The 24866-nt window shown below is 35.6% G+C and overlaps 3 protein-coding genes across 7 annotated transcripts; 1 reads left to right on the top strand and 2 right to left on the bottom strand.

Moving 5' to 3' along the window:
* Positions 1-397: 397 nt before the first annotated feature.
* tmem243b (transmembrane protein 243, mitochondrial b) lies at positions 398-9015 on the bottom strand. 5 transcript variants are annotated; one of them, XM_054624633.1, is made up of 5 exons: positions 8993-9015; positions 5160-5442; positions 4474-4524; positions 3510-3614; positions 398-2915 (listed from the first exon to the last, which is right to left on the bottom strand). In XM_054624633.1, the coding sequence occupies exons 2-5, from the start codon at positions 5235-5237 to the stop codon at positions 2796-2798; spliced, it is 354 nt and encodes a 117-aa protein (XP_054480608.1). In that variant the 5' UTR covers positions 5238-5442; positions 8993-9015; the 3' UTR covers positions 398-2795. The 5 variants fall into 5 exon arrangements, with proteins under 5 accessions (XP_054480608.1, XP_054480609.1, XP_054480610.1 ...); XM_054624634.1 differs by lacking the exon at positions 8993-9015 and adding an exon at positions 8790-8889; XM_054624635.1 differs by lacking the exon at positions 8993-9015 and adding an exon at positions 8324-8342.
* A 2410-nt stretch (positions 9016-11425) lies between these two features.
* Positions 11426-12945, bottom strand: meig1 (meiosis/spermiogenesis associated 1). Its single transcript, XM_054624967.1, has 3 exons — positions 12862-12945; positions 12393-12546; positions 11426-11651 (listed from the first exon to the last, which is right to left on the bottom strand). The coding sequence occupies exons 2-3, from the start codon at positions 12537-12539 to the stop codon at positions 11523-11525; spliced, it is 276 nt and encodes a 91-aa protein (XP_054480942.1). The 5' UTR covers positions 12540-12546; positions 12862-12945; the 3' UTR covers positions 11426-11522.
* Positions 12946-13236: 291 nt separating this feature from the next.
* dclre1c (DNA cross-link repair 1C, PSO2 homolog (S. cerevisiae)) lies at positions 13237-23256 on the top strand. Its single transcript, XM_054624683.1, has 15 exons — positions 13237-13417; positions 13515-13566; positions 15449-15533; positions 15801-15860; positions 15984-16039; positions 16423-16524; positions 16711-16783; positions 17048-17188; positions 17306-17407; positions 18114-18250; positions 18370-18424; positions 18657-18745; positions 19309-19406; positions 21839-21925; positions 22009-23256. Exons 1-15 carry the CDS (start codon positions 13309-13311, stop codon positions 22773-22775), a joined length of 2013 nt encoding a protein of 670 aa, XP_054480658.1. The 5' UTR covers positions 13237-13308; the 3' UTR covers positions 22776-23256.
* Positions 23257-24866: the final 1610 nt, after the last annotated feature.

Below are 24866 nucleotides of genomic sequence, written 5' to 3' on the forward strand. Positions count from 1 at the left end.
ATTTATGACCAAAAAAGTTCTAAAATAATGACATTCCCGTCAGTCTCGGCTCTACTTTGTACCTACAGCTGTGATTTTTGACTAATTGTCACAGTTTAGCATGCTAACAAGCTAAGATGCTAAACTAACAGTGTGAATTTGGTAAACATTACACCTGCTAAACATTAGCCTGTTAGCATTGTCAATGCTCCAAACACCAATATAACCATATAAAGCCTCATAGGGCTGCTAGCATGTCTGCATCAGGAAACGCTGATGATGGTTTGTACAAACCACAAGTTTAAAGAATGAACAAAACTAGATATTTCATTATGAAAAAATGTCTTGTGAGAATTTTTTTTATTGTTTTACATAATTATGAGGTACAAAGTCATAAGAGACATAAAGTACCTTGAATTATGAAATATAAAGTCTGAGTTGGTTAGTTGACAGCATCTAAGTTATTATTATGAGGGGGAAAACACTTAAAAACCAAACAAATGTTCCATTTTTTTATCCACATAAATGATGGAAATGGGCTTCCATTCAAAGAAAATGTTTATGGATAAGATTAAAATTCTAATTTAGCAATTAAAGTTGCTCATTTGCACTTTCATTTGAGTTCCACAGTAATTTAATTTCCACTTTACTCTGAATTAAACTAGTTTCTTCGTGTCTGTTGCTGTTAACTCACGTCACACATAAGTAAAAGCACAGAGGCAGTCTGGGTACATATTTATTTATTCCATAAAATAAATGAAATTAATTTAAAAATAAAAAAGTAACTCATGGCTTTGACAATCCTGAAGTCGTGGCGAGTTGAGAGACGGGTTTTGTTTTCCCGCTCAGTTTGTTCAGAACGAAGCTTTTTGTCGCTTAGTCGTCAGTTTACTGCAGAACGTCCGTAAAGAAAAGCTACAGTTTAAAAAAAAACAAGGAAACAAAACAGAAAACCAAAGAGATGAGACGAGCTTAAAGGAAAACTCTGCTCATTTTCTATATTTTTACCATATTTCTTTTACGTATTGAGAGACGGACTGACAAACAGAAAAATATAGAATAATGTGAGCTCTTCCTTTAAGGGTGAGTTTTCTTTGAACAGCTTGAAGTGACCAAACCCGACACCTGAAATAGATATTTGGCAGAGTGTTAATAACTGTCTCTTTGTCCTTCTTTTTGAGCTTAATCAATTAGTCGATCAGGAAATTGACAGAAGATTTGATCAGTTTTAAAGCAAGGAAGACAGCTTCTTAAATATTAATATTTTCTGGTTTTCTTTTCCTTCTCTGATAGTAAATGTTTATATCTTTGGGTTTTGGACTGAAAAAAATCACACTTTTCTAACAAACAAACAGCTGATCGAGAAAACACTTGTCAGATAAATCGATTACGATGCTGCAGCCTGACTTTGCAGACTTTAAAACAGAAAAGTTCAATAAGTCCACTCAACTTCACAGCAAAGATGCCTTTCTGTCCTGCTTTACTTCATATTTTCTGTTTTTCTTGCACCTTCAGTGTCACTACAGCAGCTACGTATGTAAACAGTGTCTGTGTTTCTCTAAATCTGCAAACCAAGAAGAATGTGCCGAGCTAAACAGAACTAAAAATATTATGTTATTTTAACTTAATCATTCTTGACGTAAAAACAAACCAGAAAAATCAATTTTTTAAGCTACTTCTGGAAAATCCCCAGCTCAGAGTTGTGAATGGCAGAATTATTAAGTGCAACACTTCGATGGCGGACACATCAATGTGATATATATAGAGACTCAAAAACAGTTGTCAGTTGTACAGAAACGTGCAGCTTCAGTGTGAATTGTTCCCATTCATTTTCATTGGTGCTACAGTTTACGTGTGTTTGCATGTATGGCTAAGTCAACCACTACTTGGTGCAAGAACTCAGTGTGATTCAGCATTTAGAAGACTTGATGATGAAAATGAATTGGAAAAAAAACACACCAACTGTTGCATATATTTGCCACAGAAGCCTGAAACTGCTTGTGCTATTGCTGCGTTAGCTATTTGTGCTACAGTTTACAGTCGGTGTGTTTACATGCTCATGATTTACATCCTGGTTAAAGGAAACATCCACCCTGTTAGAAATTATGAAATAAGAAAATAACAGAGAGAGGAGAAGGAGAAAAAACTTTAACAACAACAACTGATATTCTCTGAGATTAAAGTGGCAAATATACAAGAAAAAAACAACATATATTTGCAAAACTCAATTTTTTTTAGCACCAATTCACCTTATTAATGAAAAGTATTCAAACTTAAAAATAAATTGCCATGAATTGGGCCTATTCAGAAGAAAGCAACATAAGGAATAGTCTTTTTCCTGTGGATTTACAACTTTAATCTGATTTTTTTTCTTATAAAAGTATTACTTTAATCTTGGAAAATCTGAGTTTTTCCCTCTGAATATTACTCCTCCCCTGGCTTCTTATTATTAGTTTTTCCTACAATGGTAATAATGATGTTTATGTTCATGTAAACACACCTGTTTCACCCTCCAGGCAGATTTATGGCCTCTAACAGGACATCATGATTTCTACACAGTGACGTTTGTGTGTGTGTGTGTGTGTGCAGTTCATTATGTGTCAGCACCAGCAAGTCTGTTTTCATCCCACTGGAACCATTAAGATTCACTGGTTTTGGTCCGAGGATCTTCGGTTTGCTGCAGTTCAGGAGGGAAATTCCTTCCTTCAAGTGCGTGAGGAGTCCGTCTCTCCGTGTAGTCCTTCCATGATTCAAGGCCATGTCGTCCCTTGGTCCTCTTCCTCCTCCTCCTCCTCCTCTTCGTGGTGTCCCCGTCTCTACCTGACATCGTGGAAGTAGAGGTTGGCACAGAGACACAGCAGCACGATGGACGCCAGCATGAAGTAGATCAGATTCCTGAATTTAGGCTCCAGATCACCCTGCCGGTACCAGAATATCTGACGGGGAGAAAAATAACGGCCATGTTTATTGTTATTTCCACAAAATAATAGTTTTCTTTTTTTTTAAGGATACTAATAATGTAGCTCGGCTTAAACTGATTCCACCAAAAATGCAATATCACTAATCCACAAAATGTTATTTTCCACTGTTTATTACAGTCTTTTAAGAAACAGCTACTCAGAATAGCAGTTCTTAACACCAATTACTCCCAAAAAACGCCAAATGTGCAATTAAAAATGATTTAAAAGCAGCAAATCCTCCTGGGTCCTTTTTGGGATTAAATACTCAAAATGTACATTGTGTGCTACTGTATTTAAAAGAGCCTTTATTCACAAATGTTTTTCTTATAGCAACAGAAAATAAAACCTGCTTTGTAGCTTTTAAGTGAGACGTGCTCTGCTACACAAAAATACAATAATTAGCAGAAAATACAAAATAATGCAAAAACCTGACAATAACTATTGTATTAAAAAGGCAGAATCAGCTAATGCAATAGAGTCTGTGCTACATCTGTGACTTCTACTTTCTAAGTTATAATAAATGTTGTGATTTCTCCTGAAAATAATGCGCCTTAGAGATGAGTGGTTTACCAGCATTATAGTGGATCCACATGCTAACAGGATGCACACGGCGAAGAAGACATTTAGCGGTCGCGGAGGCAACGAGGGGAACACAAAAGAGCTGATGACCGTCACCTGGAAGACAAAACAGGACGGACGTTGAAGACACTTAAACATTAAACAGGTTCAATTAACAAATCTTGACTATTCGGGTTTTCCAGAGGTGCTAATTCTTAGATCTGGACGCCGTTTTCAGACATGACATCTTTGATATTTCTGCCTTTATGTTTCTGTTATTTCTCTTTAAGAGCAGCTCTGATAAATCGATTACAGAGCTCGTCAAAAGGCCGGATAAGATGCACTAATGCTACTTTTCCTCTTTTGACGTTAGTAGCCAAAGATGGATATCCAGGTTTTATTTTTTTATAGACGAGGTAAGGTATTTTCAACATGTGTGTGTGTCTCTCGTGGCGCTGCAGTTAATGCTAAACTGGAACTATACAATTAGTTTAATAGGAAAATAAACCATCAGAAAAATTATTATTCAAAGGGCCCTTGATGTGTTCAGTGAGAAAAATATGTCAAACAAATTAAAGATGCGTAGCGTCAGCATGTAAGACTTTTAATCGCTATAAAAGGAGAAACGTCAGATCAGTTATAACCGTTCTAGACTTCTAATGGTGAGGGTGGAAATAAAAAGGATAAACGCATTCCAAGTAGAAGCTCATAAATGCCTCAACATCTGCATTTCTCAAGAACTACTAACTATAACTAACTCTTTGTGCCCGTTGGTGCTCTCATGTGATACGACGGCTTCGATCCACGGCTGATAAAAAGTGGGAGAAAGTGTTTGAAGGAAATCTGTTTAGAAATATTATGAAAAAACAATCACTTCACTGAATGATTCAAACACATTTTTTACTTTTTCTGCAACATCTACATGTTGCTATAAGTATTAAAATCAGGAGGATTGCTGCAGAAGATTTGTACTCACTAAAACAACCAGAGACGTGAATCCCCCCACGGCCAGGTTGATGATCCGATCCTGTGAGAAAGACAAAGAGTTAATACAAAAACATCAAATCTCTGACACGTTTGTTATAATAATTCATATTGGGATAAACAATGGTGTCGTCCAAATTGATAACAAGTACATACTGACTCAAATTTCTCAAAAGATCTGATTGTTTTGCACGCAAGTTCTTGATTAAATGAGAAAATATTCAGTTATTTTCATTTATCAAGTATTTAATTCACATTAGAGTTTACAAAACAATGTGGTTATTTCATATAGACTATTTATTTATTTATTGAATTACCAGTAAACATGCTATATTGCGATATATCTCTTTATGAAACTACCTTTACTGTGATAGAAACTTCTAGTCTACAAGAAACTTTTATTTCCTGTGTATCAAAAGCCTGATATATCTTATTACTTACTGAGAGACACAGAAGTCAAATTGTTTTGATAAATTGCTGGTTTTTTTGGCTTGCTTCTGGGATTTGTTGACACTAAGAACTTGTATTAACAGTTTACATCCATGTTCAAAATTTCATCACTTCAACATTTTATATATTCTTTGTTCATCATTTTAAAAACACATTTTCTTTTCATATTTTTGCTGTGAAAAAAAGTGTAATTTATACTGAATTAAACCGCCTCCTCCAGGCTCCTACCCGTGCCGAGGTCTCCCCGAACAGAGGTCTGTTGTCCATGCCACTGGTGCCGTACGACCTGGTGGGGAAGTCATCCATGGCCGGCTCGGCGGACGCCAAACACTCAGCACCCGACAGCTCGCCTCTCAGCAGCGCCGCCTCCTGGGGACGCCGGGCCAGTGCTGCATGTTGGCCAAGCTAACCAGCTAAACCAGCTAGCTACCCAGACGAGGAAGCCGTCAGCGTCAGCAGACTGACGCGGACATCATGGAGGAGGGCTGCTGCCTGTCCTGAGTTACTTTACCTGTGACACAGGAACAAAAGAAAAACAGGAAATGCTTACAGAGGGGGAACTCCACAACCAGCCAACAGAAAGCCCCTCACAACAACACCAAAGGTTTCCTGCAACATCCTGCCTTCATTGTAAAACCACAACAAAAAAAAAACACGTGCATGAGTAACAGAAGTTTAGGAGCACTTAAACTGTCTAATTTTATTTTAAATTTCCATTATAGGTTTTTCTTGTTTATCTTTATTATTTAAATTCAGATTTTTATTAGATCTGAAACAATCACGTACATTTATAAGTTAAATAAACCGAAAATAAAGGATTGATTAATCTTTAAGGGTATTTAAAAAGTTTAAATGCTGAACCTTTGCTGTTTCTTGCCTCTCAAAATATGAAGATTTGTATTAAATCTTCATAAATTTTACATATTTGTGTTTTGGACTTTTGATCAGACAAAACAAGACATTTGGAGACGTCACCTTTTCACCCTGGGAGAATGTGATGGTGGATTTTTTTAACTACTCTAGGATATTTTATAGTCTTAGATAAATCATAAAAATCATAAAATAAATATACTATAACAGCATTAAAACTAATCTAATAAACTAATAACAGCTGAAGATTGAATTATTCTTCTATTGCTGATTGACAGAAAACAGATTTTTTTATTGCAGCTCATTCAGCTTCACTTCCTCTATTTTCAGGTGCGATAACAACCACAAGTCAGTTCCATCTTTCAAAAAAAGAAAAAAGAAGAGTAGCGACGATAACGATAGCGGTTTGAAAGAGGAAGCTGATATCAAACTAAAGTCTGGCTGAATACTGATTACGCTACGATGTCTATTTTACTGATAAACTCTCTGGTTATCTATAAGTTTGATCTTTTAATTTTAAACCTAAACTCCAACAGAAACAGTTCTTTGATTCAGCAACTACTTTGATAATCTAATAATCATTTAAGTCACTTTTTGAGCAAAACAATCTACAAACATTCTCTGGTTCAAACCTCTCAGATGACAAATATATGATATATTTATATGATAAACTTAATAAATTTGGGTTTTGGACAGTTGATAAAACAGAACAAGACATTTGAGATGCAACACTGGGTTTTGTGAACTGATGATCGAACAATAAAATTGATTCATTAAGAAAATAAAGTGCAAAAAGAAAACAGACACTGAGATTGTTTCAGTTTCTAATGTCAATAAAGAACTTTGAACCTCTATTCAAATCATGTTTAGTTTGCTTAAAAGGGTAAAGATACATTTTACGATAGACAATGTATTTCAAAAGAAAGATAAGGAACATGTCATAATATGACCTGCAAATAGAAATATGTAAATGTTTTACCTGAGCAACATGCAGAGGATGTAAAAGTACTTTTTTCAGGCCCAAACTTTGCCTTCAGTTACGCACACTCCAAATAAAAATCAATGATAAACTATTCAGGAAAACCCAGACATTTTGAAGAGGAGAAAAAACAATCCTGAATAATTTCAGTTTGAGCCCCGATTTAATGCAATATATGTGTAAAACGCATTCTCATATTGTACATCCTAAAATTTGATATTGCCAAAAGTTTCTTTTACTGCTCACAACTCTCAGATATCGATCATATTCCAGTAATGACACAACTACACCGCGGACAGCAGCATTAACTCAAAGCAGCAACGTCAGGGGAAAGTTTAGGTTCAGCTCGTTGCTACATTTCAGTTTGCACAGCTGGTGGCATCGGCTCATATTCAGACACAACAAAAGCCTTTCAGGAAGGCGTTTGAGTTACATAATAACTGATAAAAGCAAACTTTACAGTACCTCTAGGGAGGTTGAAATATATTTCCTTAACACGAGTTTCACACCAAGTCTTCATGCAGGGTTGAACACCCACTTTCACAAAGCCGGCAGCTGCAGTTGCCGCTTTCTTTCTGGGTCAAGAGGCAGCAGGAAAGGAAATAAAACCCTCACAGAGCTTTCTCAGCAGAAAACACACAGCGGAAAACAAGAGCTTCATTATGAACCAGCAGAAAACTGTCCTAAAGCTACATTCCTCCAGAGCCTTGTGATCCACTAGGCCCCTTTAAAAAAAGGCTTAACTGAGCTAAGAACGAAAACATTTGTTTCACATGTAATGACATCTCCATAGACTGTTTAACCAGAACAAGTGTAGGAAACAAAGCTATTTACTCAGTCATTTCCCAGCAGGTTAGTGTAGAAAGGAAATAGAAAAGGTGAATATGGAGCGCATATAGAGTTTCAGTTTCCTATAACAGAAGATTTAAAGAAAAATATTGAATACGTGACAAACATATCATATAAAACTAAGTAAATCAACGTTAAGAATCATAAACCATTGACTTTTTAAGTAAAAAATGACACAAATAGCCTTCCGCTTAGCACTTATTGTATTCGTATTAGTTTGTTGCACTTATTGTATTCGTATTAGTTTGTTGCACTTATTGTATTCGTATTATTTTGTTTCTGTACTTTTGCTCTGGTTTATGCTCTTAGATGCTTGTTTAAGAAAGTAGATGCACTTATGTTTCTGGTGACTAGTAGTTCTCTTGAATACCTATGTTGAATCCACTTATTGTAAGTCGCTTTGGATAAAAGTGTCTGCTAAATGACTGTAATGTAATGTAACTATAACAGAAGATTTAAAGAAAAACAATGAATACGTGACAAACATATCATATAAAACTAAGTAAATCAACGTTAAGAATCATAAACCATTGACTTTTTAAGTAAGAAATGACACAAATAGCCTTCCGCTTAGCACTTATTGTATTCATATTAGTTTGTTTCTGTACTTTTGCTCTGGTTTATGCTCTTAGATGCTTGTTTAAGAAAGGAGATGCACTTATGACTTCTGGTGACTAGTAGTTCTCTTGAATACCTATGTTGAATACACTTATTGTAAGTCGCTTTGGATAGAGTTTCAGTTTCCTATAACAGAAGATTTAAAGAAAAACAATGAATACGTGACAAACATATCATATAAAACTAAGTAAATCAACGTTAAGAATCATAAACCATTGACTTTTTAAGTAAAAAATGACACAAATAGTTGCTTGTTTACTTTCTGTCTCTTTTAAGCTCTACTACTAATTATAAAACCAAATAAAAAAAGGTTTGCATTGAAAATAAACTGTAATTAATTTTTAAAAAAAAGGATAATTTAATGATTTTGTTTTTGGACAGTATATAAACTCTGGTTTCAGGTGAGTTTCAACTGGTTCAGTCCCATAGTCACCACACACACCTGAGACAACCACAACACTGCTGTGACAGCTCCCAGTGACGTCACCAGACGTCACCCTTTAGGAAATAGCTTACCTTGCTAGCATTAGCTTAGCAATTACCTTTAACTCTAACCCAAACAGCTAGCTCAGTTAGCCGTGTGAGTTGTGGCCAGAGGGCAGACAGCGACCTAAACCTCTGCTGCCGTTGACTGGAGAGGAAGAAGGTTAAAAACACAACATGCTAAGTACGTTAGGACTACAAAACCAGGTTTAAAACGACAAATATACAACGATAACACTAAAGCTAACGTGATTTCACTTACGTTACTGTCAGCTTACGTCGACGTGATGGCGTCACTTACGTTACTGTCAGTTTACGTTGACGTGATAGCGTCACTTACGTTACTGTCAGTTTACGTTGACGTGATACCTTCACTTACGTTACTGTCAGTTTACGTCGACGTGATAGCGTCACTTACGTTACTGTTAGCTTTTTTTTTTTCCCAATAACTTTATTGAGACATTTGTTCATACATAAAAAACACGTTAGTGTTAGCTTTTTTTGTATTGGTTTGCTTTATTTTGTGATTTAATGATTTAACATAATTCCTACAGTATATATATATATTATATTTATTTATTTATTTATTTATTTATTTATTTATTTATTTATTTATTTATTTATTTATTTATTTATTTATTTATTTATTTAAAATTTTTCAATAACTTTATTGAGACATTTGTTCATACATAAAAAACACGTTAGTGTTAGCTTTTTTTGTATTGGTTTGCTTTATTTTGTGACTTAATGATTTAACATAATTCCTACAGTATATATATATATATATATATTTATTTATTTATTTATTTTTTATTTTTTATTTATTTATTTATTTATTTTTATTTTTTCAATAACTTTATTGAGACATTTGTTCATACATAAAAAAACACGTTAGTGTTAGCTTTTTTTGTATTGGTTTGCTTTATTTTGTGACTTAATGATTTAACATAATTCCTACAGTATATATATATATGTATTTATTTATTTATTTTTTCAATAACTTTATTGAGACATGTGTTCATACATATAAAACACAGACACATACAAACAGCAAACAAAAATGTAATTCATATTACGCCAGGGAATCTAAAAAAATGTCCAGCAAGATCACACAATAAACAGTCCAAATCATACCGACAACTCAGTTAGAAGACTTTCAATATCAGTCAGTCCAGCGAGGTCAAGTGTTGAATAGATTTGCACAGTCCTCATAGCTTTAAAGTTCTTTGAATATTTTATAGAGTCCAAATATTCATTGACTTCATTCTTAAACGCTGGAAAGAAAGGTTTAGAGCCCCCAAACTTGCATTTGTGGATGTGGTACTTAGCAAGCAAAAATAAAAGATTTATTATGAAATACTTTCCGTCCTTGTCTTTTATAGGTTCAACCACACCAAAGAAAACATCCTTGAAACAAAAAGAGAAATCTGTAATGATGTAAGTTTGGAGGAACTCAAGGACCGTTTTTCTGTAATACTAGTTTTGATTTAATAAGAATATAAAGATCATCTGGTGGGCTAATATATATATTAAAAAAAACTAATAACAAGTGCAGAAGCTTTGTAAACTAATAGGAGTAAGCTTCATTAAATCGTCAGAAATGTGAATGAGGTTTGGCGACAGGACATCTGGCTGTAGTTTATCTAATAACAGACATTTATCAAGTGTTTTAATTACCAATAGCTGTTTACTACGCTTAAAAATGACACATGCACCACATTGAAACAGAAAAAGTATGAGTATGAGTTAGTTTAAGAGCATTCTTTTCAAATGCAGTAGCTTCATAAACTTGTAAATCATCATAATTTTGAAAGGAATTTGGTTTGAGGATATCTTACATTATCTAAGAATACCTCAAAGTGGAACTAACAGACTGTAACCTGATTTAATAACCAACAACAATTTTCTAAGGATTAAAAAGTGGTCGGACATACATTTATTTATAAATACATTTCATATAACTATAGATATTCTGTAAAGTAGCCTTAGTATAATGTAATTTAACACTATCCTACTCACTTGCCCTGCTGTCTGTGGTGCAGTAGGGTGTAGTCCCATCAGCCTGTATTTTTCTTCTTGCAGCACCAAGGGGTCAACTTTTAAAGTAACAAGTTAATAAAGCATAAGCATCTCATTCTGCAAGCAGCTAAGTGAAGCAATATGTTCTTGATCTGAGAGAGAAAGAAACTCAGATCTGAGAGCAAGTGGGTTCCATGCATAATCTCACCCCTCATGTTAGCATCACATGAGGAGAGTGTGACAGGCCCACTGTTTAATCCCTCACATTTTTCAACCGGTCATGATAAGTTACAGTGAGTGAGCATTGGGATCTCTCCTCATTAAACCATAGTTTAATTTATGTTTAAGTATTACTTAACTCAAAGAATTGATCTCATTAAACCTTGTTCAGTGCTGCGAGAACACTACACACAACTTCAGGCGTAGTGACGTCGTTTTTTTTAACTAGTTCATGACAGTTTCAAGTACAGAAAGAATATAATTTATTTTAAAAAAGTGTAATTTATAGGGGCAAAATTAAAGAGGGATCCTTTCTATTTTTGGTGCGATTAACTTCAGTCATGTTCACTCTGTGGAAAACAAAATTCACTGGTCCAAGAAAAACGCAATCAAACAACAGATCAAGTCTCATGTGCAGTTTAAAAAAATCCTTTATTGAAAACAAAACATTGCGGTCACCTTCTTCTCAAAGGGGTTGTACCCGAGCCTATAGTGTGTGTTGACAGGCTACCGTTACATCATCATACTGTTAAGCGGATGGAGTCCTAAACACCTTAATAGGCGTAAACTTTGACTTTGTTGACATCCCGTTCCTCACATTCCCTCTTCCTGCTGTAGTAATAAAATGTGTTGTCTCGACGCTGGAGCTTCTTCACAAAGCCGGACTCTGGCCATTTGTCAACCTGAAACAGAAACAGAAACACAGACAGGGATTATATCTATAGCTTACTTTATCTCTTACATGTATGTAACACCTGTTATTTTATTGGAACTCCTGGATCCTTTAATTGGAGCGATTCTTTCAAAGAAAAGTACACACTTCTAACAAGTTCTATACTGCACAATTCTCACAGCAGGTCTTTTGTCCACCAATAAAACAGATCAGTTTGCTGCTGGTGCATGTCAATACTTGGTCAAACACGTCTTAAATTATACTGCAATCAATCAGAAAAAACAGACATTATGCAGACAGAAATAATAGAGTGTAAATTCAAGAGCCTATTTGCTGACTGGTAACCTCCATCCCTCCACACACATTTGGTTTCATTCCCAGATGTTTGTTTTAAACTGTGTACATAATAAGCTTCAAATAACTTTACAAAAGGACTACATTAATTAGCATATGTAGTAAGTATATTGTATGTTTTAAGCTTCACAAAATCTAAGATGTTTTGACAACTAGTGTGTAACTTCAGAGCATCTGTCCTGGACAAAAATATGAACCTACAATATCGTAATTGTTCTGTCTATTATGAGTTCATTATCATATGCAATGTATGTATTTTTGTATTCTTGTTTTGCATACAAACACTCTCAAATACTCTCTTCCCTAAGAAACACATGTTTGAGAAAGAAAAGTGTGAGAACAGTCATCCTATTTGTGAATCAATGACACAACAACACAGTCACGTCAGAATATTTACCAAGGCCCCTTGTTTGACCTGTATGTACTCCATCTCGTCTCTGTAGCCGGCCTGCTGGAATCTGAACAGGTTTTCCACCTCCGCTGTCCATCCTTTGGCTCTGCTCATGGACTTGGGCTTGGAGTTGTTATCAGTCGTGTATGACATAGTGGTGCTGGAAGATGTCACAGAAAAGCACAGGTTAAATGCCTTATTAAGGTCATAATTGACTTGTAAATTAATGTTAATTAACCTCATGCTGCAGCAGTACATCAATACAAGTATATTGAGGTTAAAGAAGCTGAATTGGTTACTTTATTTCCATTACACAGAAACACACATTTTTCTATATAATGTAAACAAACACTATAAACTTTTTTTATTTTTTAAATGTAATTGTAGATCTCACAGTGACACATAACATTGCTCACATTTAACAAAGATTTATCCCTTTTGTTTTCAATCAAAAGACTGGAAACAGTTTACTCACATTGGCTCTTTGAAACGTGCTGTTTTCTGAATTAGCGTTAGCAAGCGTTGCTAGTTAGCTTCTGGTTGCCTGGTTACCGTGGACTTTCTTCTTCTGCGTTGGAGGACCGAAAGCTTCCAGGAGATGGCGCTGAATGACTTGGCAGCAAAAACTGATATATATATATATATATATATGGGGCATTATTGTTAACATGAATCATGAAAATAAAGTGTCACGTAAACATGGATTTAATAAAGTGAAGAAATATATTTTATTTGTTTTTAAGTTAAAGAAGAGTAAACTGACACTAGGTGGCGGTAACACCCTTTAGGTGCGGCTGAACTGCCCTAAAAAAACCGTAGAAGAAGAAGAATTGAAATGTGTGGGCGTGGCCAACAAACAAACATAAGCTGTCTCTGCAGGAAGAGCAGCTTTGATAAAACACCACACAGACTCGGCGTGAAGATGAGCTCCTTTGCTGGTCGAATGAAGGAATATCCCACCGTCTCTCTGGACCGGTTCGACCGGGAGAACTTGCATTCCCGGGCTTATTTCCTCTCCCACTGTCACAAAGGTAATGCTAGCTAGTTAGCCTTGATAGCATCCACAGAGGTGTGTTGCTGCAGATTACACATGTCCCTGTTGTTCATCTGTGTTTATCTTATTAACAGACCACATGAAAGGACTGAAAGGACCAATACTGAAGAGAAAACTGAAGTTCAGGTGAAGAACAATACTTTTTAAAAGTATAATTTGTACTTAAATTTTGTACTTTTTACTCTGCTTAATTTATTCAATAACTTTATTTAACAGTATAGTTTCAGACAATAAATGATGAACAACAAATTAATAATGATGTACAGTACCAGTCTAATGTTTGGACACACCTTCTCATTCAACTACTTTGAAGAATGTAAAATATAAAACATATTCTGGTTTGTTGAGCATTTGTTTGTTTACCACATAATTCCATATGTGTTCCTTCATAGTTTGGATGTCTTCAATATTAATCTACAATGTAGAAAAAAATAAAAATAAAGAAAAACCATTGAATGAGAAGGTGTGTCCAAACTTTTGACTGGTACTATATATGTATATTATATATATATATAATAAGTTTGACATACATATTTATATATATATATTTATATATATATATATATATATATATATATATATATATATATATATATATACAGTAGCAGTCAAAAGTTTGGACACACCTTCTCATTAACTACTTTGAAGAATCTAAAATATAAAACATATTCTGGTTTGTTGAGCATTTGTTTGTTTACCACATAATTCCATGTGTGTTCCTTAATAGTTTGGATGTCTTCAATATTAATCTACAATGTAGAAAAAAATAAAAATAAAGAAAAAACATTGAATGAGAAGGTGCGTCCAAACGTTTGACTGGTACTATAGTTTTTTTTCAACGAAAAGTACACACTTCTAACAAGTTCTATACTGCACAATTCACACAGCAGGTCTTTTGTCCACCAATAAAACAGATCAGTTTGCTGCTGGTGCATGTCAATACTTGGTCAAACACGTCTTAAATTAAACTGCAATCAGCCATTTGTCAATCTGAAACAGAAACAGAAACACAGACAGGGATTATATGTATATCTTACTTTAAACACATTGTCTTAAATTATACTGCAATCAATCAGAAAAAACAGACATTATGCAGACAGAAATAATCTCAGAGTGTAAATTCAAGAGCCTATTTGCTGACTGGTAAACTCCATCCCTCCACACACATTTGGTTTCATTCCCAGATGTTTGTTTTAAATTGCGTATAAAATATGCTTGAAAGAACTTTACAAAAGGACTACATGAAAATAGTACATGTACTAAGTATATTGTATGTTTTAAGTTTCACAAAATCTAAGATGTTTTGAAAACTATTTTTCATTTTTGTTCAGAGCATCTGTTTCTGTAAGTCCTGGACAAAAATATGAACCTACAATATCGTAATTGTCTCTTTTCTATTCTTTTCTTATATGTTAAGATAAAACTTGATCCCTAGGGGCGAATTTACAAGCTACCCAGCAGATGTAGTAAAGTAACCTGTTTTAACATTAAAATTCTGAACACATTAATGCATCAATAATTATAATCTAGTAATATAACATATATTATTCTAAAATGGGCCATTCTGCATAATGAGTATTTTTTACTCTGGGACTTAACTGTATGTTAATGCTAATACTTTTGTACTTTTACATAAGTAAGTGATTGAATGCAGGACCTTTACTTGAAACAGAATATTTTTTCACTGTAGTATTAGAAGTTTTACTTAAATACAAAGATCTAAGTACTTCTTCCTGTGAAGTGATATGTAACTTGTTGAAGTAGGTGTATTCTGAATTGTCGACCCAAACAAAGATTACAATAAGCAACTATTAGTTCTGGGTAAAAGCAATGATTTCATGCTATAAACAGGGGCTCATAAAACTGAAACCATCACAATGACTACAGATTATTAAGACATGAATTAACCATACGACATAACTTAACTGGTATAAACTTAGCAAAAAATCAAACAGAGAACCTAAAACTTGTAATTAGCTGTATTAATGTATTCTCTCTTGGTTTGCAGTCGTACAGTCAGGCTTTACTGCTCCTTCGTGACCAAAGAGCTTCTGCTGAGTAATCCCAGGTACTCTTTCTGGGAGGAATACATTGTAAGTCCCCTCTATTACTGTCTTTTTCACTGTGTATGCAGTATTATATTATATACTACTGAGGAGACAATGTATATATGCATACCTCACGAAACATCTGTTTATTTGTACAATGTGGAATATCATGGCTTACCTGTCGTGTCTTATGGTTCCTTTGCATTTTGGTAAATTAGAGGCCAGTGAGGTTTTGGGTGGCTGAATAAGAAGTTTTATCTTTTCCTCAATGAATCATTTTTGCTTTCTCTCCTGATGAATGATCTGTTTTAGGTTCCCTTGGAGCTGGAGAGCCCGACTCAGATTTCTCTGGTTGACGAGGCATCTGGAGAGGTAAAAACTGAGGATTGTTTCCTTTTAGTAGTCTGTCCCGTCAGATATGTAGATTCAGCTCGTCTGTTGTGTCCCAACCCAACAGATTTGCTTAAACCATCTTGTCTGGTGTTTCCTTGACAGAAAGAAGATATTTTGGTCACGTTGCTTACTGCAGGCCACTGTCCCGGCTCTGTTATGTAAGTCGAAACATTCTTAAACGCTTCCTAATTTTCTATTTGTTTGTTCATAAATGTTGCCTCAACATGCAGGAAAGCTAACACCTCAGATGTTTTTTCATGTCCAATGAGACCTCTGCTAGTTCTTCATGATGCACTTGAAGCTGTTGACATTTCATTCCACCTGTAAGAAGGTTGACTTGAAATGTGACTTGATAATCGGCTCCAATGTGCATTAAAATACACATTTATAACTCTCCTCAGGAGACCAAGGAGGGAAATACACAAAATACAGAAAAATATTATATTCTGTTGTGGAAGACTAATTTATCTTTTTTGAAAAGTAGTTGTCAAATATCTTAACACAAAAGTCAAAGTCTGAAACGATGTGTTTCTGTGTGCAGGTTCCTGTTTGAGGGTTCCCATGGTAACGTGTTGTATACAGGAGACTTCAGGTTGGCAGCTGGAGACGTCTCGAGAATAGAACAACTGCACTCTGGCAGCAGGTCGGTCCTGATGAACATCTTCACAGTTTTCTGTCTCATCCAGTCTCTATAGTAACAGAAGTTCTGGAGAACCTGAGAGTTAATGTTCAGGAGTTATTATTTATAGTTATTATTGAGGCTCTCATTGTAGCTAATGAATAATGTGATCTGTCATCTAAACCTTTTTCTATCATGTTTCCCACGCAGAGTGAAGGATATTCAGAGTGTTTATCTGGACTCCACTTTCTATGACCCACGATTCTACCAGATTCCCACTCGGGTAAGTTTTGGAGATGAAAGCAGGATTCAATAAAGGAATATTTCCAAATGGGAATACTAATAAAAAAAATAATAATAAAATAACTACACAATGTAGAGTTGATTTGGTTTGAGCCAGGAATCAATCAAAGAAAAAATATATTTTTTGGATTCACCTCGCAGAAAAATAAAGAAATGATTCAACCAAACAAAAACGACAAACATGTCACTTAATATGTACTAATTCAAAGATGCTTATGTTTTTCTATATTTTGTGTGTGTGCAGGAGACGTGTCTGAACGGTATCTTAGAGCTAGTTGGAAACTGGATCAGTCAGAGTTCATATCATGTTGTGTGGCTCAACTGTAAAGCTGCGTATGGATATGAATACCTGTTTACCAACCTGGGAGAAGAGTTCAACACACAGGTAACGCAAAAAACTCACACGTTTCTTTAGACACACTCTATAACCTTCATTCATTCACAGATCCAGTCACATATGTGTTAAATGTTTCTATGTTGTGTTGTTTGATTGGACTCTCAGATCCATGTCAGAAGTCTGGCGATGTTCAAGAAGATGCCGGAGATCCTGAGCTACGTGACGACAGACCGCAGGACGCAGATCCATGCCTGTCGACACCCAAGGGTCCTACTTTATATCTATCATACAGACACATATCTCAGGTTATTCTGAGCTACAAGTTGGCACAGGGATAGGAGGCTTTCAGATTTCATTTTCACTCAGAAACCATATTCAGCTTGTACACATGGGTGTCATGATGATGAAACGCAACAAAACCCTGTTCTGAGTTTAAAATTGTTCTAAATAGGTAAGAAACTAGAGTATTTATTAAGGTCAGTTGTTTTTTATCAGTACTTGAAGAACCAGGAAGTGAAATTAGCAGAGCTGAGAGTATGGTTTTGGTGTTATTTATGTTCGCGAGTAAAAAGCTAATAAAGGCTGTTTATCAAAATATCTGCAAAAAAGTAAACAAAACTACTTTCCAAAGTCTCCCATCAACCGTTTGCAGGTTTTACGTAGTCGTCGCATGTTTCTTTAAGGACTGATAGCAAATTTTCATGAACAAGCTAAAACAGAAAGCAGACTCTATGTATCTGTTTAGCCTAATTCAACACTTATCCTAAAATTTGGCAAATTCTTGCAGATATTCTGTCTTGAGGAATCAGCCCCGACTCCCAAAACCTCCTAGTGACATAGTGACTTTTTGTTGTAAACATTTCTATTGCTGCTCTAGAAGCAATATTTAGTTATATTGAAAACCCATGTCGCCAGTTGTTCCTCGTCAATTCATCCATTGAGCCCTGATTATTTAATGTGTGTGCGTGTGCAGGACGAGGAGTTTCTCCAGGGAAACCGGCTGCCATGTGGCTGCACAGCCTCTGACGGGACTCCTCTACGCATCATCAGCATCAAACCGTCCACCATGTGGTTCGGAGAGAGAATGAGGAAAACCAACGTTGTAATAAAGTGAGCACAGGTTCCAACTTGGTTCTAAAAAGACAGTGAAAGAAGAATACATATTATATAAAACACATTAAGTTGGGTTTATGAGCGTTAAATTAGCTTTTTTGTTGTTGTTTTTCCAGAACAGGCGCCAGTTCCTTCAGAGCTTGCTTCAGTTTCCACTCCTCCTACTCAGAGGTACTTTTATTTTTTTTAATTTAAAATAACTATTACAGAGATACCTGACAGTGGTTAAACATAGACAGTATATTAGTTTCTTACATACACAAGTCTGAAAGAAGCTTGTGGCTTTTTTAAGCACTCCTTTTCTCATTTGCATACTTTACAAATTGAAATACTGTTGGGGCATTTGTAATAAAGTAGATTTAATTCGTCATGTCTTTGTCTAAATGTTCCTCTCTGATTTCAGCTTAAAAACTTCCTGTCGTACCTCCAGCCAGTCAACATCTACCCCAGTGTTATCCCTATTGGTCGGACGCTGACTGAGGTGACACAGATGTGAGTGTAAAGATTTCATTCTCTTTACTTTATTTTTTCCTGTGGCAAAACATGTTGTGATGAAACTATGTGTAGGTGACTGTGACGTCTTGAGCTGAAATAATAAGTCAAATTAATCTACAACTATTTGGATCATTTTTAAACCAAAATACAAAACATTTCCTTGTTTCAGCTTCTTAATTGTGACTTTCTTACATGCTTTTCTTTGTTTTTTATGATTGCAAAGTAAATATCTTTGGGTTTTGACTGAAAACAAGCAAATTAAAGTTATTGGCATTTTTGTTATTTTTTTCACATTGTAAAAAATGGACCAGTTGTATGGAAGTCAGTAAACCACATATGATGACACATGATCACTTTTAAAGCTGTTAAATTGGAGGCAAATGTTTCCCTCCTGTAGACGTTGCCATTTAAAAAAGTAAGATAACATTACATCTGTGAGAGAACAAAACTTAAAGAGATGTAACCAGTTTGTGCACGAAGTTGGTGTGTTGATTACATTAATAATTGTGTCTAAAACTGCTAAACAGCCGTAATAATATCATAAATGTGTGTTTGAACAGGTTGAAGCTGATGTGCAGGAAACAGTCTGATCAGACAGCGTCCGTATACAAACCTCTGGGAGTCCTCAAACGCTGCATGGTGGAGCAACCTACATGCGGTGAGACACACACACACACACACACACACACACACACACACGTGTAACCACAACAGGTGCTCTGCACAACAACACAACGGTTATTGTCTCTGTAGCTGTGATGCTTGTTTACAGGTTTACCATGTTGAAATATGAAATAGAAACGGTGTCCTTCATGGAAACTATCTGAACATTCTTTTTTTGTTTGCAAATGTGTTGTTGTGAATACAAGAAGCACTGTTTGCATCAGACGTGCAGAGACGGGTGGGTTTGAATGCAATTATGTGTCAGTGCCAGCTATTTTAGAGATATATGAGTTAAAAAACGTTATGAATGAAAGCTCAGAGGGCAACAGCAGGTCACATGAAGTCCGATAAACCACAAAGAAAATTTAGGAGCGTTCTCAGAGTCGGCCATGTTCCAAACGTCAGACCACACAGCTGAAGAAGACTTGCCCAAATGAGCGCCGAGCCGAGTTTCACCTGCTTCCCTTGATGTCTCTAGATCCGGGATCCGACCCAATTAAAGGGACTTCTCATTGGTAAAACGAGCCGGCCAAATTAACGCATGTGTAGGTCCTTGTGTGTGCATGTGTGTGTGTGTATTTCGGGCTCATGTGTGTGTTTGTGTGTGTAATGAAAAAAATAATAAGCAAGTGGAAAAAGTGAATGTAGTTGTTGTTCTTCTAAAGTCATTATGAAGTGAGAATGTGCGATAATTCAAAATGAGAAAATATCCTCTTTCAATGGAATCATATCGTGATTAACTCGTATATCGTGAGACAATTACTTCATTTAAATTGATAAAGACAAGCACAAACTGACTACAATTTCTCAAAAAATGTGATTAATTAATTAATTCACACTAAAGTTCTTTATTTAATGAGAAAATACTCAGTTATTTTCTTTTGTCAAGTATTTAATACACACAACGGTATAGAAAACCATGTGTTTAATTCATATGGACTATTTATTTATTGAATTAACAGAAATCGTGCTGCATTGTGATGTATATCGTTACAGAGATATGAGGATAGTAGATTTCAGCCATATCGAAAATGAAGATGGAAGTTTTATCAATATTCAGATTATAATAAATGTTTTTGAGGATTTTTACAAAACATCATGTGAGAGGAGCTCTAACTAAACAAAAAGGGTATTTTTTTCACGATATTGACACAAAGCTTTTAGTATGAAGGCAGGAAACACCATCAGCGATCTCTGACAGTAAAACTTAAACGCTGCTTTCTATCCTGTACATGTGTCGTATTTTAATAACATAGAACACTACTTTTTAATAGTTACCTTTCAGATGAATTGATTGATTTATTCCGCACCCTAAGTTGGCTGGGAGTCATTTGTTTATTAAGCTGCTGCACGTAAATTAACAAAGCTGCTGAAAGTTTAACATTTGAAGTTTTGGTCTGTTCATCTGTTTCTGTTTATGAAGCATTTTGTTTGGAACTAACTTTTCCTGCTACACCGAGTTGTATTATCCATGTGTCTGTTTTCTGAGGTGGAACTGGTACAAAGTATTTGCATACATGAAAGGGAAAGTTCACGTGTTTTGAATTGGGATTGTATGAGGTACTTGTACATTGTCAGTGTATTACCTACAGTAGGTGGGAGACGGAGAGGAATACCAGCACAGCAGCAAAGTACTACAAAATCCACCATGACTGAACAAACGGCAGGTTAAAACCTACAAAAAACTCACTTTAATATCAAAAACATTTTCTGATCACTTGTTGTAATAATACTGTACATGCCTGAGATGAGTTTTTTTAAATTTGAATCTACAGTAAAGTTTAAAAACATAACCACATTAGTTATGTTGTCCACCTCAATAACCACTTTCTATTATAACATTGTTATTTACATAAAGTTAAATGAATACTAAAATAATTATTACAACAATACAAACAATGCTCTTTCCCTTTTATACCAAGAAAAAATTTTTTTTTTTTTAATTTATATTTAAAATCATATTTCTATAAGTGTTTTATTTTATATATTTTAATTTAGAACTCAGAAGATTTGAATACAAGATTTAAAAAAAAATAAAAATAAATCCCTTTTCAGCCCTTTCAAACCAGCTATGTTGATGTTTTCTGTGAACGGGGAAAACACAAAAATACATTGATCGTTTCATAAACTACTTTCAGATTAGCTAAATTGTAAGTGTTGTATTTTGTTTTAATAGTCAACAGCCTTAAATCAGGTATTTTCTAAGCCAAATATATACAACTGAAACTCATCTGAAATGGTGGTAAGTAAAAGACAAATTGCAACCACAAAATATTAGATCAGAATGATTAAGAATATATTTCATAAAAAATTAGGCGATTATTTCACATGTGGGGAAGATTAGTGGGGTAGTTTTTTGACTTGCTCAATATCAGCTTTATAAACTAACACACTTCATTAACACTGTCTGTTTCTTTCCCTGTTCAGACTCAGACAGCGATGACGAGCTGTTTGACGGTCGGGACCTGGCACCGGTGAGGAAGAAGACAGCGCTGGACCAAGACATAAACAACGGTGCATAATTATTTTAACTCTTAGCTTTATGGATGTATTGATTAGTATTTACACCTTTTTTCTTTTTGATCTGCAATTCTTAGTGAAAGCTCAGAGTCCTCAGAGCACAGCCCCCCCTGTGTCCGTGGAGGAGTCTTTTCCTCTGACGGTCACAGACTCGCAACCGGGTATTCGCAACTTTGTGGACTGCACCGAGTCGAATGATGAAGAGGAAGATGATCAGCAGCAGCAGGAGGAGGAGGAGGAAGAAGGAAAGGAGGATACAAAAGTGATGAAGGAGGAGGTGAAAGAAACGATAAAGGAAACAGAGAAAAAGAAGATTGAGGTTGAAGGGAGTCGCTCCACTGATCCTCCCAAATGGGATGACTTCTTCACCACGGAGACGCTGAGTGACAGCCAGAACAGCCTCAACAGCCAATTACAATCCTGCTGCTCCATCCCTAGCCCCGCCCTCTCCAAAATGACTGGTTCACAGACCCCCGATCTGTTCAGTGACGAAGAGGAACACCTGGATAACGAAGATAACTTAAGTCTGACCCTGTCCGCCTCTCTGTCGAATCATTCCTCGCAGCACCTGGATTCTTATTTACCCGACACGCTGATCCTCCAATCAGAGCAGGGGGGGTGGGAACAAGGAGACTCAGGGACCAATAATGTGTCTCAGGTGAATGAGAGCAACAGCCAATCAGAGCCGGAGGTGCTCTCAGGGTCGCAGGTGTCGTCAGACTTTGATATCCCCTGCACGCCAGAGTCAAAAATGCCACAACCAGAAGAACTGTCGCAGTTGTACAGGAAGCTGGCGTCAGGAGAGGAAGTGGTCGTCAGAAAAGGAAGTCAGGGCTTTATGTGAGGGAATTTTAAAGCACGTTTTTTTGGTGAGCTACATTTGTTCTATTTGTCATGCTGCAAGATTGCTGGTTTGTATGTGAGAAAACACATAACGAGCTTCTTTAATACCTCTAACGCTTCACGAGTGACACCATTCCTCTCCTTCAGTTAAACCTACAAACCTCAGTATGTAAAGCCACAACACACACACACACACACACACACACACACACACACACACACACACACACACACACACACACACACTCACCATTTATTCCAATGCACTTTAAATCCACATGTGCCCTACATGCATTAATGCACCTGTTCAAAATGAGAGTAAGCATAATATTGAAGCTTTATGTTCAATGTAGATAATTCATGTGACCGCAGTAGTTTAATTCTTTTAACCACTGAAAGTTCATTTCAATGGTTAGTTTGACTCTATTTGAATTAAAACAAATGTAAAAACATTTTACATTTAAAAAATAAACTTGTGTAATGGCGACACAAGTCATTTCTGTACTGCAATTTCTTTTAACTTGACACCTTCTCACTCCCAACTTTTCAAATACCTAGCATTCAGTCTACAGTCTTTTACTTTGTTTTTAGGTACTGAGTCAACCTAAAGTACTTTGTCAGAATAAGGAAAAAATGAATGGGTTAAAATAAGTATTTTTGTCACCTAAAACTACGCTGTTTATATAACTGGCATTACTGGTAAAGTACAAATATTACATAACAAACATAAAGGTAGAACCTCATCGAACACTTCACACAGCTGTCTCCTGGGTGAAAGTCCTGTGTTTGTTTGACCCGTCCACCTAAACCGACCGCGCCAGACGCAGACTAATAAAGACGCAGATTGGTTAACATTGTAGTTTGTTGAAAGCCTGGCGCTTTATTCCTCTAGAAATAAAACAAATAAACACTTTTAAAGACACAAAAACATCCCACAATATGAAACAAGATTTTACTTTCCAGTGTTTTTCTTACAATAACTCAAATTATATTAAACCAATAGCTTTTTTCTCCCTGGTGGCTTCACCTTGAGCACAAAAGGTAAATGACAGCTTTCATTTTGCATAAATGCCAAAAAGGACAAGATCATTTTCATATCACAGCAGGAACCACTTACTGTTCTTTATTGTGTCCTGGAGACGCCAAGAGTCTGAAGGTTTTCATTTCAAACAAAGCAAACAGGTGAGTACTGAAAATGTTATCCTTCCTTTTTTAACGTTTATACCGTAAAGCAATTTGTAAACTTTCAGAAAAATGTTCAATATACTTTCTTATTATTATAATAAAGCAAATGTACTTTATACGATTGGACATCTTGCAGCTGTTTTATTTGAGTGATAGTCGCATATAACCTAAAGGAGATCTTAAAACATTAAGTTGGCTGTATTCCATATTTTTGTTGCTGTCAACAAATCCTATAAAGACCAAAACCAAATAAAACCAAATTAAAAAAAAGCCTGTTTCTCGATACTTTCTAACTTATATTCTCTGTCTGGAGTTTCAGCTCAAATCCCATTGGTTCCAACTGAAGACAAAAAATACCTTTTAAAAACAGCTTACAACATATAGTTATATTTAAAAGAATGCTCAGTAATTTCCACAAACACCTGGTCACTTTAGTTTTTAGCAAAAGTGACAAAAGAATATAGGAAATACAGCATTTTTTGGGGACTATTTTCTGCAGCGGATTAATCCACATTTGGACAACCTTATATTAAGCTTATATTTGAGTAATTATAAGATACTATTCAGTTATACAGCAGCTTAATAATGGACATGTGGCATGTATACATGTCATGTGTATGTTGTACACGCTCTGCAGTATTGTTTTCTGTCCAGGGCAAAGATGGCGGGATACTTCGCCTCCCTAGACTTCACAATTTTCCCTTTTTTTAAGGTTCATCTGGTTCTTATGTCAGTTCAAGCAATTTCCACATTTGTTAGTGACGTTGAACTTATTACTCCACCGTCAAACTTCTTTATTCGCTTCGCCTGCTCTTAACTCTGTCAGCACTTTCGCTGTAGTTTGTACTGTTAGCTGTTAGCACCGTTAGCTGTGAGCTCATTCGTTTCCATGTTGAGAGCCGTCGTG

The sequence above is a fragment of the Anoplopoma fimbria genome, chromosome 23 (genome assembly GCF_027596085.1).
Source record: "Anoplopoma fimbria isolate UVic2021 breed Golden Eagle Sablefish chromosome 23, Afim_UVic_2022, whole genome shotgun sequence".
NCBI classification, from domain to species: domain Eukaryota; kingdom Metazoa; phylum Chordata; class Actinopteri; order Perciformes; family Anoplopomatidae; genus Anoplopoma; species Anoplopoma fimbria.

Excerpts from the sequence above, each read along its gene's own strand:
- meig1 (XM_054624967.1), bottom strand. The coding sequence starts at position 12,539 with ATGTCATACACGACTGATAACAACTCCAAGCCCAAGTCCATGAGCAGA. Across the intron at positions 11,652-12,392 it reads AGGTCAAACAAGGGGCCTTG|GTTGACAAATGGCCAGAGTC; the intron begins GTAAATATTCTG and ends TTTCTGTTTCAG.
- dclre1c (XM_054624683.1), top strand. The coding sequence starts at position 13,309 with ATGAGCTCCTTTGCTGGTCGAATGAAGGAATATCCCACCGTCTCTCTG. Across the intron at positions 15,534-15,800 it reads CTTTCTGGGAGGAATACATT|GTTCCCTTGGAGCTGGAGAG; the intron begins GTAAGTCCCCTC and ends GATCTGTTTTAG. Across the intron at positions 16,784-17,047 it reads TCTACCAGATTCCCACTCGG|GAGACGTGTCTGAACGGTAT; the intron begins GTAAGTTTTGGA and ends GTGTGTGTGCAG.
- tmem243b (XM_054624633.1), bottom strand. The coding sequence starts at position 5,237 with ATGGATGACTTCCCCACCAGGTCGTACGGCACCAGTGGCATGGACAAC. Across the intron at positions 3,615-4,473 it reads TCACGTCTCTGGTTGTTTTA|GTGACGGTCATCAGCTCTTT; the intron begins GTGAGTACAAAT and ends TTTGTCTTCCAG. Across the intron at positions 2,916-3,509 it reads GTGGATCCACTATAATGCTG|ATATTCTGGTACCGGCAGGG; the intron begins GTAAACCACTCA and ends TCTCCCCGTCAG.